Source organism: Pinus tabuliformis, chromosome 3_1 (assembly GCF_031772625.1).
Source record: "Pinus tabuliformis cultivar Carrire ecotype Pingquan chromosome 3_1, CPIR1, whole genome shotgun sequence".
In the NCBI taxonomy this organism is placed as follows: Eukaryota; Viridiplantae; Streptophyta; class Pinopsida; order Pinales; family Pinaceae; genus Pinus; species Pinus tabuliformis.
Genome location: NC_142301.1, coordinates 398,754,961 through 398,774,120, shown reverse-complemented (window position 1 = coordinate 398,774,120; position 19,160 = coordinate 398,754,961). Strand labels below are relative to the sequence as shown.

The following is a 19,160-nucleotide window of genomic DNA, read 5'->3' as shown; positions in this document are numbered from 1 at the left end:
TTTCTCCTGCTCTCAGCCCGGTTCATCATAGATCAGCAGGACTGGATTGATTTGATCCTCTACCTCAAAGAGTTTAGGACATTTGAGCTTGACAGGTAGGTAGGGATCAAATTTCACTCCCTTTCTGTATGTTCTCGTCCTTGGATGCTCTTCACAGGAGCCTTTGTACACCTGCTAGATAATCATGGCTGCTGTGTACTTGTCTGTGCCTTTTGTAGTCTGCACGACTAATATGAAAGATGCACCATTGTATTCTTGTGCAGGGGACACAGAGCCATTTTCTGCTCCTGAATCTTTCTTTAAACAACCCTCATCCAAGGAGGAGTCCCATGACTGTGCATTTTCTTCCTCTGTCATCTGATAAGCTGCCGTTTCAATCTTTGTGGAGGCCTTCTGGGCAGGCATCGGAATATCAAGGCCGAGATTACCAGTTTCAGCCTTGAGCATAGAATTATATTCTGCCTCAGTGTTCAAGGGGCAGCAACGAGGGCTTTCCTGATGAGCAGACAAGGAAACAAAAGATGATGGGGGAAATTCTTCTCCCTTCTTGATTACTGGGCTGGGGACCACAGCAGGCTGTACAATTGGCAGATCTGCATAGTCATGGGAAGTTAAGTTGGCTTTGGGCTCAGATTATTTGAGGATGAAGGGATCTGCTGCTGCTGATCAGCTTGTTGTTCTGCAGCTACAACAAGCTCACGAGCAGTTCCTCTAGCTATTGCTTCTTCATATGCAGCTCTGGTTAGGAAAGGAGCACCTCCCAAACCATGGACCTCCTCCTCTTCTTCAAACAGATCTTCTTTCATGACTATATTCTGACAAAGGGTCTTCACCCTTTGATCCTCGTTTGCATCCCTGTTTCTTTGCAAAATCTGCAATTGCTCCTGTGCTCCTTTATATAGATTTGGAGCTGGAAGAGAAATGGAACAAGGAGCTCCTGCTTCCTTAGAATACTGCTCAACCTTTAATTTGGAAACTTCAGAGGTCAAAAGCTCGATCATCCTAGCTAATTTATCAATCTCAGGCTCTGAGGATGATGAGGATTCACCTCCCTGACTTCTGCATTCATCATCACCTTCAAGTATTTCTGCAACCATAATATTTGCTTCTACTTCAAAGGCTGCAGCTTGCATATCAGCCAAAGAAGTACATCTTCGTTCTCTTAATAGTAGGCAGAACCTAGAATCGAAGGCATTAGAATAAGTAATCATGGCAGAAGTAGGGGTAGGTTTTATTTCAGCTGGTATTCTGCTGTACACATGATTGAATTTGATATTGAAATCAGACAGCAACTCACCATCTTCTCTCTGCAAGTTCCCAAATTCAGTATGATAATAGAGCAGATCTTTATTACTTCCCCAGTGCTTTAATAATACATCATCTAGGGCCCCAATATCTGCAATAGACCTAGGGGGTAATTCTCTAAACCATTTCCTAGCCTCCCCATCTAGGCTTTGGACAAAAACCCTCATCCAGACATCCTCTTCATTGATGTCTAGGTTATCAGCATAACAATAAAAAGATTCGAGGTGCTCTTCAGCTGATACTCCTTCTGCACCAGTAAACTTAGGCATATATTCCATATAATCTCCTACAGGCATGGCATTCAAAGGGGTAGGCAAAACTAAAGGCCCATACCTAGCAGCAACAATTCGTTCTATCTTTGTGAGAGCTTGCTGGCCTGCCATGGCTGAGGTAAGGTACAAGGATACTGGTAGACTGAGTGGAATGGATCAATGAAAAGGATGACAGAGACAGAGGAATACGATAGACAGCACGGATGCTTCTTTCAACTGAGGTCCGAAAGGGAAATGAATAACAAGGAGTTGTATGAATCTCTGAAGGTGAACTTCACTAACAGAGACACATAAAAATTCTTTAAGGCTTACCTGATCCTGATGCTCCCTTCCGCAAAGTTTCTTCTGCTTATCGATCCTCTCAGGATCAGGCACTGGCCAGCTAGTGATTTCTGAAGATTTCTCCGAGCATGCTTCACGAACTAGACCAGAACTTCAATGTGGAGTCGCCAAAGGATGGCCTTCCTCCAGTGGAGTCGCCAGACAGATGATTACAACCAAAGTCTGTGTTCAAACCTTGTCTGTCATCAAAGCTTGAAGCTGTGTCGTCTCCCAGGGAAGCTGAGCTTCGATTCTCTTCTCCCCGGCAACGACGCCATTTAATGTTATCACCCCAAGAAACTCACCTAGGTTGCATATCGGTGATGCTCGGGAACATTACAAATTCAACCAAATATAGTTGGATAAATGGTGGACGAATGGAACAAATGCTGCATATTCAAGCCAGATAACCACTTCTACTATGATTGACCCCAGACATGGGTGAACACCCCCAGACTACAAGGCTTTTAACCACCTATTACTCACAGTTTGAGGATAAGGTGATAATGGAGAAGACTGACCACACCAGCAAATGCACAGGACCCTGTGATGGCCGGCTGCAACCAGTTAAGAGGTCTGTAAATCTAGTTTCTAATGCACAGATAGGATGACAGCTCTCTATGCATTAAACAACAGAAACCTGCACACATGTTCTATGATACTTGCTAAATCCTAACACAAAGGTGGGATGACAGCCCCTCTGATGCTAAACATTCACAGCAATAGAACAAATGCAAACAGGCACAGCCTGGAACAAGAAAGAGAAGTGGAAAGTGAGCAATAAACAACAAAAGAAGCTTGTATTAGCTGGAAATGAAGACCAGACGCTGCAGGTTACAAAGTAGTTACAGTCTCCAGAAGTTGAACCTTACAACAGGGTTCTCTTCATCTAACCCTCATCAATCGATTACATCTCTGTTCTGGGTATATATGGTGTTACATTACAAAATATCTCTCTGTTAGCTATGCGTGGAGGAGCCCATAAATGGCCACCAACCACATTTACATTCAGGAATGGGCCGCTGATACAAATCTGGCTGTGCTGTAATTGGATTTGACCTTTCTGTTGCTCTGCAGTCCTCCTTGGAGCAGGTGGCGTGAAATACCAAAGGAACCATAACCATTGAATGCTCTGCATTGATAAACAGTGTCCTGCTTCCTCCTCGGCCATACTTTTGATTAATGGCAGCTGCTGAATCATTAAAACGACTCAATCATGACTGTTTGGCTTTAAAACAGTGAAACGATGCCCAAACTATACATTCCTGCCCATCACTGCTTCCATGTTGACTTTTAAAAAGGCTCAGGCATAGTCTATTCACTATCGGGTCCGCCTTTGGCTCGCAATTCACGTTAAAACAGGCCCCTACCTTGTTTTTTAATATTTGACAAATACCTGCAAAACTGCCGCAAACCATGAAAAATTGGTTTTGGCGGATTTGAAATATATATATTTGGCCTTTACAACCCTTTCGGATCCGAAATCCCATCGCAATTGGCGCTTGCCAGGCATCCCTTTATATTTTCTTTATACAAAGAAAATACACAAAATACATTGAAAACGCTATGGGTGCGGACTTGAAAAATATGAAATGGAGTGTTGTGCATATATCGGGTCCGGCCCGTCGGCCCGCACCATAACTTATGTTAAAGCCCCGCCCCTTTGAAAGTGCCGATGCGATATCGGCGGACGCTGCGGACCCGAAATAATATAAAGTGCAGCGTTGTATGGTCGTCGGGTCCGGCCCATCGGTGATTGCACCTGCCCCTTTGACAATGCCGATAGCGATACGCCGATGCGATATCGGCGATCGCTCATCGGCGAAGTCTCATGTCGCTGCCATTGCTCGCCTCCTCCAATTGTGTATTTCCGCCCTCCAAAGGGCTTTCCTCTTGCAAGTTTTTCAATCGGTGGAAAGCCTTTAGCCATAATTGGAGGGCCAAAGTTCAGAATGGATGTGTGTTTGTAGCAGAGCTAACAGTACCACCCTAGAACCAAATGGTCAATAAAGGAGATCCCACGGGACTAAGATCCAAGGGTAACAACCAAAAGAGATCAAGGGGACATGAGCACAAACTAAGCCCATTGTTTCTGCCAAATCCCCCGTCATTCCATACCCAAAAATATCCATGATAAGTAAACCCAATACTCAATTACCAAATGACAAGACATACCTTTATATTTGGGAGGCCCACCTTCAAACATACAATCAATACAAGTGGGTGAGGAACCACATGGCTGGCTCAAGTGGCAGAGAAATGGCACAACGAGCTAGTAGGAGGCATCAAGGGGTTGTTGGTTGCCAGCTGGGGCTCATCATGGAGAAAAATTTCTCCTAGGGATATCACCAACGAAGTGGTGGGTAACATGGATCACATGAGGAAGAGGAGAGCAACTACAAAAGGCAAAGGCAAGCTCAATTTTGGGGTTCTTTGTTCCTTCATCTAACTTGAGAGTTTGCTTGTGCTAATAGCCAAGTCAAACCATACTTTGAGCACAGGGATTTCCATGGGGAAATTCCAACCTTTCTTTCGGTGGACTTTGAGTGCCATCCTAAGAGGGAATTTTTGAACTTAGTGGGAGACAATTTCGCTGGAGATTGCAGGTCAGTTCAGCCTTTCCTTCAACCAGTTCGAACTTCTAGGAGATGGAGGAGCAAAGTCGTACCATTGAGTTGAGGGAGATTTAAGGGGTATTTTGGCCGGAGAATTTAGCAGAAATTTCACTCAAGTTGGACCAGCAATTGTGGAGAATTTCAAGGCCTCGAGTTGTTGCTTTTAGGAGAGCTGAACTCACCAGTTTAGGGCCTGCGCAGTAGTGTTTCCGAGCAGAATTCACGGGGCTGGATTCATATCACTTGTGCCAGATTTTGGAAGGGAATTCACTCAGTTCTTCTGAACGGATTTTTCAGGGGATTCCTACAGCTATTTGAGGAGGGATAAGTGGCATATTGAGCAGTTGTGGTTGTGGGGGACGTAGAAACCTGCCAGGGAGGGTGTAGCACCAAATTTGGGTAATTCTGGGAGGGTCGGAATTAGCCCAAACCCTTTCTGGGTTTTGTTGGAATGGTTTCAAAGAGTATAATCCTAATTTTGCAGAATTTTTGGAGGTGATTTGGGCTCTCAAACTTCAGTTCACCTATAGCAGTAGTGCATAAATCTTCTGGGTAAAATGTATAGCCTTGAGGAGCCATTTTGAGAGGAGATTTGCAGCTATTCTCACCTGGGTATTTGCTTTCTTCCCTAGCAAGCCAAGGTGCACACTTTCCATTCCCATTGTAATCAAATTCCATGGTTTATAAATAGAATGGCTCAGAATCATTGTTGCTGCACAATGGAGTTGTAATTTATTGCTGCATGTGTCATTTTCAGAATTATATGGTTGTTCGTATGCTGTAGCTAGTGCATGTCTTTGGTATTCTATTGTAAATTTCTATTAGGAATATTACAATTTTTCAGAGATCCAATTCTTAATTGTGAGCTTCTTGATAAGATCAGGAGGGGGATCCGGTCTCAACCACCATACTAAAAATCCTAGATTTAAAAGGCCTCTTCTCCACTTGGCTCCAAATGATGCCATAATTAACAAGGCATAGCTTGCTAAACATTTTTCCTAATATGTGATCAAATATCTGTGTGTGTGTGTATGTGCTGTTAAAACCTATTCTCACAGTGTTCATGACACTTCTTACTTTCCCACACTTCATTCGCATTTTTCATTTTGGTCATTCAGAATTGTTTAGAAGCTCTTTGGAACTTTTTGACAACCTTTTTTTATAGTGTTCTCTACTAATGGCTATTTTCTGTACACGATATAACTTGTTTTCCTTGTAATTCCTATTTCACACTTTTTTCCTTTTGTTTCTCCTTGTAATTCCTATTTCACATTGTTAATACACTAAACCCAAAACCTATGTGGGATTTGTATTTCATATAATGTTGGATAGGCCTACCTTGACTGTCTTTCCTGTTTATTTCTGATGTGATTGCCAAAAGAGCAGTTCAATATTTTCATCACATGTTTCAGTTGGGATCTTAAATATTTTTGACTTGCATTGTGATTTTAGAAAACTAAAAAGCAGTATTTTTTTTCCTTTAGAATATCTGAGAGGATAGTAGTTATGATTCTACTGTCAGTATATTTTTGAGGTATCATCTTAGTCATGTATATCTATTTTTTCTTTTATGACACTTTCCTTTAGAAATCCTTGGAGAAATTTTTAGTATTGGGAGACTAATTTTTTCTTGATACCTGTAGAAGTAGAGCAATTATTAGAACCAGAGGAAAAGGCTATTTTGCAAAAGAATGAAGTTCCTGATTTCACCAAGTTGACTTCGGTTAGTCCAAGTTCTTCCCAATTTTTTTATGATATGAATTACTGGGCTGATTTGTGCTTTATTTTCTCACATGTCATGTTATATTATATCCAAAATGGTGATGTTGTCACTTGTATGCTTGGGTGTTGATTGGTTGAGTTTGTTGATTATATCTTTCTAATTTTTTAGACAGAGAAGCAGACTTGAGTAAAAAGAATCAAATTTCCATTTTTTTCGTACTCGTGGGTTGAAATTTGCAGCAAATTTATACAGCTATTTGTTATTCTCTGGTTGGAATGTTCAAGTGAAACTAACTTTCTGTGTGGAATGCAACTCATCGTTATCCTAGCTGATTTTCATAAAACTTTTTACTATGAATCCAATTCTGTTGTGGATATTATTGTGGGAATTTCATGGAATTCAGAGTTCAGAATTTTCACCTCTTAAAGAGAGATTTCTTGGATTCCAACCTTGTAAATTCAGCCCTAGTTCTGTTATTAAATACAAAACAAAACAGCAGTGGCAACAGACAATATTTCAATTATTAACAACCCCAAATTTATAGGCAATTTAAGAGAAAAGATACCCAAAGTGCTTTCATAAGTTTCAAGCCTCTAGGGAAATATTATTATGAATAAATCAGATCTGAAAACTTTTATTTACATCAGTAAATACAGCAGTAAAACAACCCTTATCTTCCACTATTGCAATTTTAAATCACTTAATATAACTACCCTTCACTTATGTCAAATCAGCAAGACATACATCGCTGGAAACTCTAACCCATGAAGAACATAGTTGGCTGGCTTGAAATTAAATCTGCAATTTACACAAGTATTGGATAGCTGGGAACTTCATTAAATGCATAAGATGAAGTTCATGTATGTACGATAGCCTTATTACAAAGCTAGTACAATCCACTAGCTCTCCAAAACTTTAGCCAGGGAAAACAATGAAAAACTCCAGCTCAACCAAGGAGATCCAACAAGCATGAATCACTCAAGCAAATTCTCCATGGCAAGATGTCTCCTCCTCTTCTTCACTTCTCCAAGTACAGCCTGGGGTTTCATCTCAATACCCTAATCTCCAAATCTCCAAAGGATGAAACCCAAACCCTAGACTTAAAAAATTCTCCAACAAGATTAAGAAACCCTAACGACTTAGAGAGAGAGAGAGTACATAATAAGATCTGAGAGAGAGGAGAGGTGGTGTGTGTGAAGTTTTCAATTATTGCAGCAACTGGAAATTATTCTTCTAACTGAATATTATTATGTGCAGTTTATTTGTTGTTATGACAAACAACAAATAAAAGCGCAACTGCAGTTTTCACCAAAAATAAAATGCACCGAGGAAATAAAACTGGAATTGAGAAAATAGAGAACATACGAAATAAAAATGACACCGTTATTTTTGGACAAAAGTCCCTGGGAAAACCCAATGTGGGAAAACCAATGCTACGGATGAGGGTTTTATTATTAGTATTCAACAACAAAACTCTGAGTATAATATCTAGATGGCCAACTGACAATCCTCTCCTGAGAAATCACTGGCAAAATTATCTGAGAGTTTTCTCTCCCCACAAGCAATCCTGACCTGATCTGGCCTCAGAAACTGGCCTGATTTGGCCCCACAATCAGCTCCTAACTTGTCTTTGCATCAACCTCTGCGCAAGCATTGTGCAAGCTAAAACTCGCACCGCTTGGAATAACTGCAATCTGCCTTTGTTGACTGTCTATGCCGCTGAGAAGGATTTGTTGGCCCTCTGGAAGAATTTTCCTGGCACTCTGCTACTGAATTGATCTCTTCAGTGGCTCAATCAAACTGCCTCCTTGAGGCTCTGCGCAAGCCCCTGTGTAACCTCTTGTGGAATAACTCAGCCTCCTTTGGCTGACTCTTCCAGAACTGGAAATCTCCTCCAGAATCTTTCTGCTGCTGCTCCTCAATTTCTGCCACTCTATCATTATCTCAAATTCTTCCCTAGCTGAATCTTTGCTCTCTAGGAAATTTGATCTGCCTTGATCTCCCTCTCACTCGATGTGTCTTCTCCATCACTATCGTCCTGTTCTTATAATCTCTTGTTGGTGAACCAACGACCATGATTAGATCCCCATCACAACTAAGATCATCTCAAACTCAATCCGTGTGAGTTTCTAGAGCATTCTTGCATTTCCTTAATTAATTACTATTAATTAACCATTTTTCAAAAGTTAAACCTTGGAAAAATTTAAATGATGAATAATTAATTTAATTAAGGCGTTCACAATCTTATCTCGCGAAAACTTTTCTGGGTTTTGAAGATATTGTGTTCTTAGCCTTTTTGACGCAATTCGAGGCTAGAACACCTATCCAATACTACAAAAACTAATACTCCCTTTTAGCAAGGAAGGTGTTCTACTGTCTTCACCTGTAACATCTTCTCTCATGTTGTTGATGCTTGACCTCTGTGACATCTTGCCACTGTCCACCAAGACACTGCGCATACTCTGATTCATCTGCCAACTCTGTAGCTGAACTATCCTACATCTGCGCTGCTGCTGACATTGCATTGTGCCATCCTGCACTACTGTGAACACTACTCTACGCTGTGTTGTCGCTTAAAGTGTTGATTTTGGGTAGCATCGAATGTGCTCTAGCTCCGAAATTTTGTGGAGGGGCTAGAACACATGAGATCTCCAAGACCCAGAAATCGTTTGGGGAAATTCCACCTGGATGAGGAGTTATTAAAATAATTGATATTTTTAATGGGTTCCTAAGTCTAAACTTAGAAAAATAAAAATATTAATTGATATTAATAAGAATATGGGCGAGAAACATCTAAGTGACGAGGATGAAGTCTGTTTTAATCTTAGCCGTCAATTAGGGACTTAATCTCAGTCGTTGATTCATCAACAACAAAAGTATAAGAGGAGGCTTGAGGGTCAGTTGGAGACACACCAAGTGTCAATCAATTCGATTTTTCTAGGGCGAGGTTTGCTGAGAAAATCGAATAGGTGATCTGAGTTGCCGTGAGAGGGGCAGTAGCAGAGAGTTGGATCGGAAGGGAGTTTCGAGCCAACGAGTACTAGACAGAGTGGTAGCAATAGCATTAGAGAGGCAGCGCAGAGGCCTATGCAACTAAGGAAGGGGCTTATGTAGAGCTGACGTAGGCCAAAAGGGTTCTTGTAGTGGCAGTGTGAGATAATCATCGGAAGTTCGAGATTTCGCTGGGAGTTCGATGTTCTGAGCCAAGAGGGCTGAAGTCGAAGCTCCTGAGAGCAAATTGATCCAGCAGAGAAGTGACGCAGTCTCCTAGAGGCAAGACGCTGGCCCACACAGAGCAGATTGTGCTGGGATTTTTGCAGTGCTTGCCGGAGTCAGCAATTTAGTGGATCAGTTGTGACTTAGAGAACGAGGTAAACCCTCGTATGTATTTCTTGCTGCCGATATTTCTTTGAAAGGTTAGCCGGTGTGAGAGGCAACCTGTTGTACTCAGATTCTGCTTGCTTAATAATACAAACCCTCTATATGCTGCACCGGTTTTCCCGCATTGGGTTTTTCCAGGGACGTTTGTCCAAAAATAACGACGTCCCTTGTGTGATTGTCTCATATCTATTTCAGTTTATGATCTATATGTCAGTGTAGTCTGCAATAATGTTTTTCATCATTGTTTAAATATTTCATTAACTTGTTGAATGTAAAAACAAGTAGGAGATGATAAACAAGTGATTGCAGTAGGATTTTTGATGTGTAGATTTAGAAATTTCCACATGGTATTAGAGCATTGCAGATCGTAGGACGATGAAGACATCTGCCAGGAGATCCAGTGAATTTGTTGCAAACAAGCAGCTGTCCTGAGTGACAGTGTTGTTTCAGAGGCAAAGGAGCAGCTCAAGGAGTGACACAGAGCCAGAGAAGTGATGTAGAGGCTCACGCAGTGCCTGCGTTAGCATTTTGAGCCTGTAGAGGGTGACGCAGTACCCGAGAAGAGCTCATGCAGTGACTGCGTCAGCTATCTGAGCTAGCACATAGGCTGAGAGGCTCAAATCAGTCAGTTGTCGGGGCTGGAGGAGCAGAGCAAATTCAATCAATGGAGCTGGTGGGACGCTGTTGCCGTTTTTGCAGAACAACATCTTTGGAGACAAAGACGAGGTAGAGGGAGTCACTGCCTTGACAGATTTCTAGCCAAAGAAATCTAGACCCGGGTTGCAGCAACAAAGGAGGATTGGAGAGGAGTGATTCGACATTTGGTGGGAGGATTTCTTTGGAGGGTTAGTTGGAGACACACCAAGAGATCAGTCAATTCGATTTTTCTAGGGCGAGGTTTGCTGAGAAAATCGAATAGGTGATTTGAGTTGCAGTGAGAGGGGCAGCGGCAGAGAGTTGGATCGGAAGGGAGATCCAAGCCAATGAGTACTAGGCAGAGAGCCAGTGGTAGCATCAGAGAGGCAGCGCAGAGGCCTATGCAGCCCCAAGAAGGGGCTCACGCAGCGCTGACGCAGGCCAAGAGGTTTCTTGCGGTGGCAGTGTGAGATAATCATTGGAAGTTCGAGATTTTGTTGGGAGTTAGATGTTCTGAGTCGGGAGGGCTGAAGTCGAAGCTCTTGAGAGCAAATCGATCCAGCAGAGAAGTGACTCAGTGTCCTAGAGGCAAGATGCTGGCCCACACAGAGTAGATTGTGCTGGGATTTTCACAGTGCTTGCCAGAATCAGCCATTCAGTGGATTAGTTGTGACTTAGAGAACGAGGTAAACCCTTGTATGTATATCTTGCTGTCGATATTTATTTGAAAGGTTAGCTTGTGTGAGAGGCAACCTGTTGTACTCAGATTCTGCTTGCTTAATAATACAAACTCTCTATATGCTGCACCGGTTTTCCAGCATTGGGTTTTACCAGAGATGTTTGTCCAAAAATAACGGTGTCCCTTGTGTGATTCTCATATCTATTTTAGTTTATGATCTGTATGTCAGTGTAGTCTGCAGTAGTGTTTTTTTGACCGAAAATCTGTGCTAGAAATGAGGTCAGATCCATCTATTTATAGTGTTTTTTGCCAGTAAAACCGAAGGGACACGTCTACATAAACTAGGCCGACATGGATGACAAGTGTAGGTTGACTAGCCTGCAATTTCTTATTTTTTACCTTAAAAATTCATTATCTCATCAACCGCTGGGAGTTTTGGGGCAAGTAAGGGCTCATTGGAAAGAGGAAAAAATCCTCTTTAAGATGGTCTAGGTCCCATTGAGAAAAGATGCCTCTAAGTTGGCAAAAAATATTTTTCTTTGTGACTGTCCTTAAATTTTATGCATAAAAAGTTTAGGACAACATGAGTAATGTTTGGGACAGCGGGTTCTTCATTGTTATCAATGTATGAGTGTGTCATCATGTAGGAGTGCTGCATTTATGTCATCATGAGTGTGTGCAATAATGCGTGTATCATCTCATGTCATCATATAATGGTGCAGTGATATGTTGTAGGCAGTATCATTAGGGAAGTCTCTTTCAATCATCAATCACGTTATCACTTAGTCTTCCAACCCTCATCAAGCACCATCATTAAGTGTGGACATATAAGAGTATAGCATCATCACAAGTATGGCTTCATTAAGTGTAGTTCTTCACATCAAGGGCTTGTACCTAGGGATTAGATCACCAATCAGACACTTGGCAACTTCTTAGGGCAAGACATCATCATCTAGAACCAGGCTTCTCAAGAATATTGACTGTAGAAATTTCTCATTTCCCACCCCGGTTTTCAGTTTCTCCTTATTTCTCCCATATAGTTAAATGCCCTTTCCCATAACTATACATTTAACAAGCTGGAAAAAATAAATTTGCTGAGAACACAAATTCTGGAAATTTTACAGAACGCTGGAAATTGCAGAAATAAAAATCAGCAGTAATAAACAGCCATTAAAACACATTTAAACACTGAGATTTTTGGTCAATGTGACCCTGAAAAAACCCCCTACAACTCTTGGGGAAAACCAGTTTGAAAGCTCTTCTTTATTTCTGAAAATTGCCTTTTTACAGTGAGAAATATTCAGCAAAAAAATCAGCAAGCAAATTTACAACTTATCTCTTTTCCCATGCCTCACAGCAAACTGGAAATTACAGCGAACAGGACAACAATAAACGCTGTACGGCCTCGATTTTTGTGCCCAATTTCAGCATTAAATGCTGCTGTACGACCTGCATTAAATGCGATGTACAGACCTTGATTTGTGTGCAGAAAAAAACAGCAAATTGCTCCTCAATTTCTGTGCAAACTACTCGATTTCTATGCAAACCAGCTGTACGGATTTCTAGAAAATCGTGCCAAAATCTACCTTTCACTGTGTGCTGAATCAGCTGTACAAATCTGCTCAACTGCTGCCTTGGAATGTGTGCCAAGCTGCTGTCTCCTTCTCCTCCCTGTCCAGAAATCTCCCTTGCTCTCTTGCTCTCTTTCTCCCAATCTGCTCATGAAAGAATGAATGACCTTTTCCTCCTTTTCCTCCTTTAATCTAACCGCAAGTGATTTTTGGGTGATCCCTAAATCCAATGGCTGAAATAGATTGAGATCTAAGGCTGAGATTAAATGCTCATTTAAATCTCACTTTTTATTTTTTAATTCACCCCACTTTAATAAAGACCCACTTAGCCATTTATTTCCAAAGTCACTTTTCCTTTCTAATTTTTCATTGACTTTATAAAAGTCACTTTAAAATTAGACTTAGTAACTTTATCACTTAAAGTCACTTTTAAATTAGATTTAACTTTATAAAAATTATAAAGTTACTTTAGGAGAAAAATTAAATTCTTTTGGACACTTTTCCCTAGGCCAAAGATCAAAGCCTAAGGGAACCACCTGTCCTCCGGTACCAAATTTCAACACTCCCTCTTACCGAGGAAGGTGTTCCTCACCACACCCATCTTGTCTCTGAAGTAGACATGCTTGCCCCGTGGTAAGGCTTTGGTAAGAATATCTGCAACCTGCTCATCAGTGGAAATATATTCAAGCTTCACAGCTCCCTTCTGAACATAGTCTCTGATGAAATGATATCTGATCCCGATATGCTTTGACCTGTCATGAAATACCGGATTCTCCGTGAGTTTAATGCAACTCTGATTATCATAGTAAATCACTGAAGGTCTCAACGGCTGACCAAATAAGCCAAACAACATCTTGCGAAGCCAGATAGCCTCACAACTAGTTAGACTGGCTGCCATATATTCTGCTTCCGCTGAACTCAGTGCTACTGACTGCTGCTTCCGGCTGAACCATGACACTACTGCTGAACCCAACCCAAAACAGCGCCCTGAAGTGCTCTTCCTATCAGAAGCACAACCTGCCCAATCAGAATCAATGTATCCTGCCAATCTCACTCCATCTCCCTGCCTGTAGTCCAGACCATAATCCACTGTCCCCTGCAAGTACCGCAAAATGTGTTTTGCAGCCACCCAGTGAACCTTCCTAGGCTCACACATAAACTGACTCATCGTGTTGACTGCAAAACAGATATCTGGTCTAGTGTTGACCAAATACATCAAGGAACCAATCAGTTGCCTGTACAATGTGGTATCCACCAACTCGGAATCCGAAGCATGAAGCTTCTTCCAGTTGGTGATCATCGGTGTCGACATGGGTCTACAATCCTCCATGTGGAATCTGCTAAGGATGTCCACAATATACTTCCCCCGCCCCAAGAAGAAATGCCCCTCCTCCTGCCACACCTCCAAGCCCAAAAAGTAATGCATCAAGCCGATGTCCTTCATCTCAAACTCCGTCGCAAGATCTCTCTTGCAGTGCTCTATGAGTCTCTTTGCATCTGTAATGACCAAGTCATCCACATACAGCACCAGAATGAGAGGCTCCTCGCCAATCACAATAAAGTAAAGGTTCGGATCTGCCTCACTCTTTGTGAAACCCATCCCCTGCAAATATGTATCTATCCTGGAGTACCAAGCTCTGGGAGCTTGCTTCAGGCCATAAATGGCCTTCTTCAGTCTGCACACATGGGACTCCTTCCCATGCACCTCAAAGCCCTGTGGCTGCTCAATGTACACCTCCTCCTGTATGAAGCCATTGAGAAATGCAGTCTTCACATCCATCTGGTGGATCTTCCAACCCATCTCTGCTGCTATCGATATAATGGAGCGGATCGAAGTATATCGAGCCACGGGAGCGAAGGTCTCCTCATAATCAACTCCCTCTACTTGGGAGAACCCTCTAGCCACAAACCTTGCTTTGAATTTCTTAATGCTGCCATCTGCAGCATGCTTTACCTTGTAAAGCCATCTGGAAGTAACAACGGATTTGCCCTCAGGCCTCGGCACCACCTCCCAAACATCATTCTTCATGATAGAAGAATACTCCTCCTGCATGGCCTCTCTCTAGACCTGCTGGCTAGCTGCCTCCTCATAGCTAGAAGGCTTAGAGTCAAGGATGCTGGTAACCATCGCCATATAGCTACAAAACCTCTCAGGTGGTCTACTCTCTCTGACCAGCCTCTTCGGCTCAGCAACAGATGAGGCATCTCTCAAGGTGTCCTGAAGCCACTTGGGCTTCCTCTTCCCTGAGCGCACTTCTCCCACCAGAGAATGAAACTCCTCCTCCTCATCATCATCAGGAGCTTGAACTCCTGACTGTCTGTCTGCTGTCCTCCTGCATGCACCTGAACCTGTAGACGCTAAGGTACCGTGTGAACTGTCCATCAGTGGACTCCCTAGTGAACTGCTCTGCATGCTGCCCGGAGCACCACCCCTCTGGCTCGGTGAGCCACTGCTCACTGACGGACCTGACATCCTCATAGATGTACCTCCTGATTCTCCTGATCCCTGCCCACTGGATCCCTGCAACTGACTCAATCGCTGCTGAGGGTCTGGCTGATCCAGATATTCTAACTCCCGTGACCTCCTAAAGGCCCTGTCCTCCTCGAACTTCACATCCCGTCTGACAACAACTCTCCTCTGTGCAGAAATGTAAATCCGAAAGGCCTTTGAGGTCTCACTGTAGCCCACAAAGATACCCTTCTCTGCGGTGGGCTCTAGTTTGGTCCTCTTCTCCTTGGGTATATAGGAGTATGTAATGCATCCAAAGATATGAAGGTGACCAATATCAGGCTTCTTCCCAGAGAAAGCCTCCTCCGGAGTCATGTGCCCCAAGGCACGATGCGGACTCCTGTTCTGCAAGTAAACAACTGTGTTGCAGGCCTCTGCCCACAAGAACAATGGCAACCCCTGATCATGTAACATGGCTTTGGCAGCCCCTATGATGGATCTGTTCTTCCTCTCTGCAACCCCGTTTTGCTGGGGGTTGTAAGGAACAGTGAACTCCCTCCTAATGCCTGCCTCCGCACAATAATCAACAAACTCTCCAGGGGTGTACTCTCCTCCATTGTCCGACCTCAGGGACTTGATCTTCTGACCTGTCTGTGTCTCCACAAGAGCTCTGAACTCCTGAAACCGCTTGAAGACCTCACTCTTGGTCTTCAAAAAATAAATCTAGGTCCTCCTGGAGTGATCATCAATGAATAAAACATAGTACTCATATCCACTCAAGGAAACATGAGACATCCGACCGCTCACATCGGAATGAATCAAATCAAGTATCCCAGTCGCTCTGCTGTCACTGCTGGGAAAATGGGATTTGGCAAACTTGCCCATCGCACAACCTCTGCAAGTATCAAAGTGATCAGTACTGAAATCTGGCACACCTGTAGTGATCTCCCGCAATGTCCTCAAGGCTCCATGATACATATGTCCCATCCTGCGGTGCCAAATCTCACACAACTCAGAATTGCTAGCTCTGCTGTCGGTACTACTGCTCAATGCCAAAAGGGGCTGTAATGCAAACTTGTATACCTTTGCATGGCGTACACCTATCACTCTAGCTGAATCAGCTGGAGTGCCCCTGGGATACATCAACACCTGTCCTCCCCTGAACAGTACCTCATATCCTCTGTCCTCCAAAGCTGAGACGGATATGAGGTTCTTCCTCATCCCTGGCACATAAAGAACATCTGACACTTTCAAGGGAGGTTTGGACTCCCTCTGAAATGTCAGTGTCCCCACCCTGACTGCTCTAACAACTCTGTCATCACCGAGTACTACCTCTATATCAGTGCCACTCTCTGAAAGCTCTGAGAAGTACTCACGGACTCCTGTCATGTGACGTGAAGCCCCACTGTCCACATACCAGATCCCTGAAGATGCTCCGCTAATCGAGGGAAAAGCATGCTCCCTCTGAACCTGTGTGGCAGGTGATCCTACACTGGAGGACTCACACGTAGTGAACGCAAACTCCCGGTCAAAACGACCTGCAAAGTCCTCAATTTCTGCTGAAGCCGCCACGTCCTGGTTCTTCCCCTTCTCCTTCTTCTTCTCCGGACACACAACTGCATAGTGTCCCATCTTTTGACAATTCCAACACTTCACCTTGGAATAGTCCTTCTGTGTGTTACCCTGTTTACTTTTACCTTTGCCTTTGCCCCCACCACTGCTTGTGGAAGCCTACTTCTTCCCTTTGCCTTTCTTGCCTCCTACCACCAGTGCTACATTCTCATCCTGCTCAATTGGCTTGGCTGCCCCAAGCTGACCTTTCCTGATCTCTGTCTGAATGCAATCATCCCAAAACCTCTCCCATGTGGGAAGGGTCTCACGTGCACAAACCCCATCAGCGAAGTTCAACCATGAATGGGGGAGGCCATTCACTGCAATCCGCACCAACTCAGTGGGTGGAATGGCCTCTCTAATCGCTGCTAACTCATCTCTCACATTAGTAATCTTTGTGAGATATCCAGCTGCACTATCATTACCCATCTTAATGTTCTTCAGCTTCTCATTCAGGACCATCTTCCAGTTCTCATTGGTACTCTGGTAGAGATTGGACAATGCTGTCCACATCTCATGGGCATTGCTCTTTCCTCTCACATGAGGAATGCAATGGTCTTTGATTCCGTCTAGAATCAGCCTCTTACCCTTGTTGTTCTTTTTATTATAAGCTGTCAACTGAGTAGCATCAGTAGGCACTACAACAGGGTTCTGTGTGGTATGCACCATGATATCCCAGACTTCTGCCTCCTCAAAGATACTCTGCATTCTCTCCTTCCAAACGCTGTAATTTGTATGCCCATCCAACCTATCCTCCACCCTCAATCCCAATGACATCCTGCTGTCCTAAAACTGAAAAATAGCACTGCTGTAGTAAAGATAAAACCGCTGTTTATGAAAAAATCAGCTTGCTGGAATTTTCTGAGTGAAAAATCAGCAGCTGTAATTTTTTCCTTTTGCTGTCCCAAACTGTCCTTCAGCACTCAAGCTCTGATACCATGTAGAAATTTCTCATTTCCCACCCCGGTTTTCAGTTTCTCCTTATTTCTCCCATATAGTTAAATGCCCTTTCCCATAACCATACATTTAACAAGCTAGAAAAAATAAATTTGCTGAAAACACAAATTCTGGAAATTTTACAGAATGCTGGAAATTGCAGAAATAAAAATCAGCAGTAATAAACAGCTATTAAAACGCATTTAAACACTGAGATTTTTGGTCAATGTGACCCTGGAAAATCCCCTACAACTCTTGGGGAAAACCAGTTTGAGAGCTCTTCTTTATTTCTGAAAATTGCCTTTTTACAGTGAGAAATATTCAAGAAAAAAACCAGCTAGCAAATTTACAACTTATCTCTTTTCCCATGCCTCACAGTAAATTGGAAATTACAGCAAACAGGACAGCAATAAATGCTGTACAGCCTCCTCGATTTTCGTGCCCACTTTCAGCATTAAATGCTGCTGTACGGCTTGCATTAAATGCGATGTACGAACCTTGATTTGTGTGCAGAAAAAAACAGCAAACTGCTCCTCAATTTCTGTGCAAACCACTCCTCGATTTCTGTGCAAACTAGCTGTACGGATTTCTAGAAAATCGTGCCAAAATCTACCTTTCACTGTGTGCTGAATCAGCTGTACAAATCTTCTCAACTGCTGCCTTGGAATGTGTGCCGAGCTGCTGTCTCCTTCTCCTCCCTGTCCAGAAATCTCCTTTGCTCTCTTGCTCTCCTTCTCCCAATCTGCTCATGAAAGAATGAATGACTTTTTCCTCCTTTAATCTAACCCCAAGTGACTTTTGGGTGATCCAAGTGACTTTTGGGTGATCCCTAAATCCAATGGCTGAAATAGATTAAGATCTAAGGCTGAGATTAAATGCTCATTTAAATCTCATTTTTTATTTTTTAATTCACCCCACTTTAATAAAGACCCACTTAGTCATTTATTTCCAAAGTCACTTTTCCTTTCTAATTTTTCATTGACTTTATAAAAGTCACTTTAAAATTAGACTTAGTAACTTTATCACTTAAAGTCACTTTTAAATTAGATTTAACTTTATAAAAATTATAAAGTTACTTTAGGAGAAAAATTAAGTTCTTTTGGACACTTTTCCCTAGGCCAAAGATCAAAGCCTAAGGGAACCACTTGTCCTCCGGTACCAAATTTCAACATTGACACCTCAGTCAATGCCATATTGACATCAATGACAACCTAGATTAACAATCTCCCCCTTGTCATTGATGGCAATATTTTTGCCCTTCCAACATTCTCTCCCCCTTTGACATCAATGGAAAACGGGGTGCCCAAGAACTCCCCCTGTCAAGCTACTACTTTTCTTCACGACTAGTAGTTCTTCAAAGGTATGTTACTCCCCTTGTCACGGTGCTCTTCTTTCTGGCAATATGGTCCATGATATGTTTGCATTTCTTCATTTGGTGAACCAACTCCCCCTATCTGCACGACCTCCTCTAGCTCATGAAAGATTCCCTGTTTACTGATCAAGTGGAGGAGATCTTCAATAATAGTTCATGGATGAATAAGGGATCATGTTCTTCAATGGAATTTCTCCCAAGAGACGATCTATCAAAGGATGATGTCCATGTGGCTCATCAAGGATTTCATAGGGCCCATTCACAGATAGCTTCTGCAAGAATGCCTAAT

The 19,160-nt window shown here is 42.7% G+C and overlaps 1 protein-coding gene across 3 annotated transcripts in view; it reads left to right on the top strand.

Moving 5' to 3' along the window:
- LOC149187411 (uncharacterized) overlaps nucleotides 1–19,160 on the top strand; it is a 143,891-nt gene that overhangs the window by 47,865 nt on the left and 76,866 nt on the right. For all 3 annotated transcript variants that reach the window (XM_089411346.1, XM_089411347.1, XM_089411348.1), the window contains one exon: nucleotides 6,157–6,236. In XM_089411346.1, coding sequence (XP_089267472.1) covers nucleotides 6,157–6,236 — 80 coding nt within the window. The remainder of the gene's footprint in view (nucleotides 1–6,156; nucleotides 6,237–19,160) is intronic.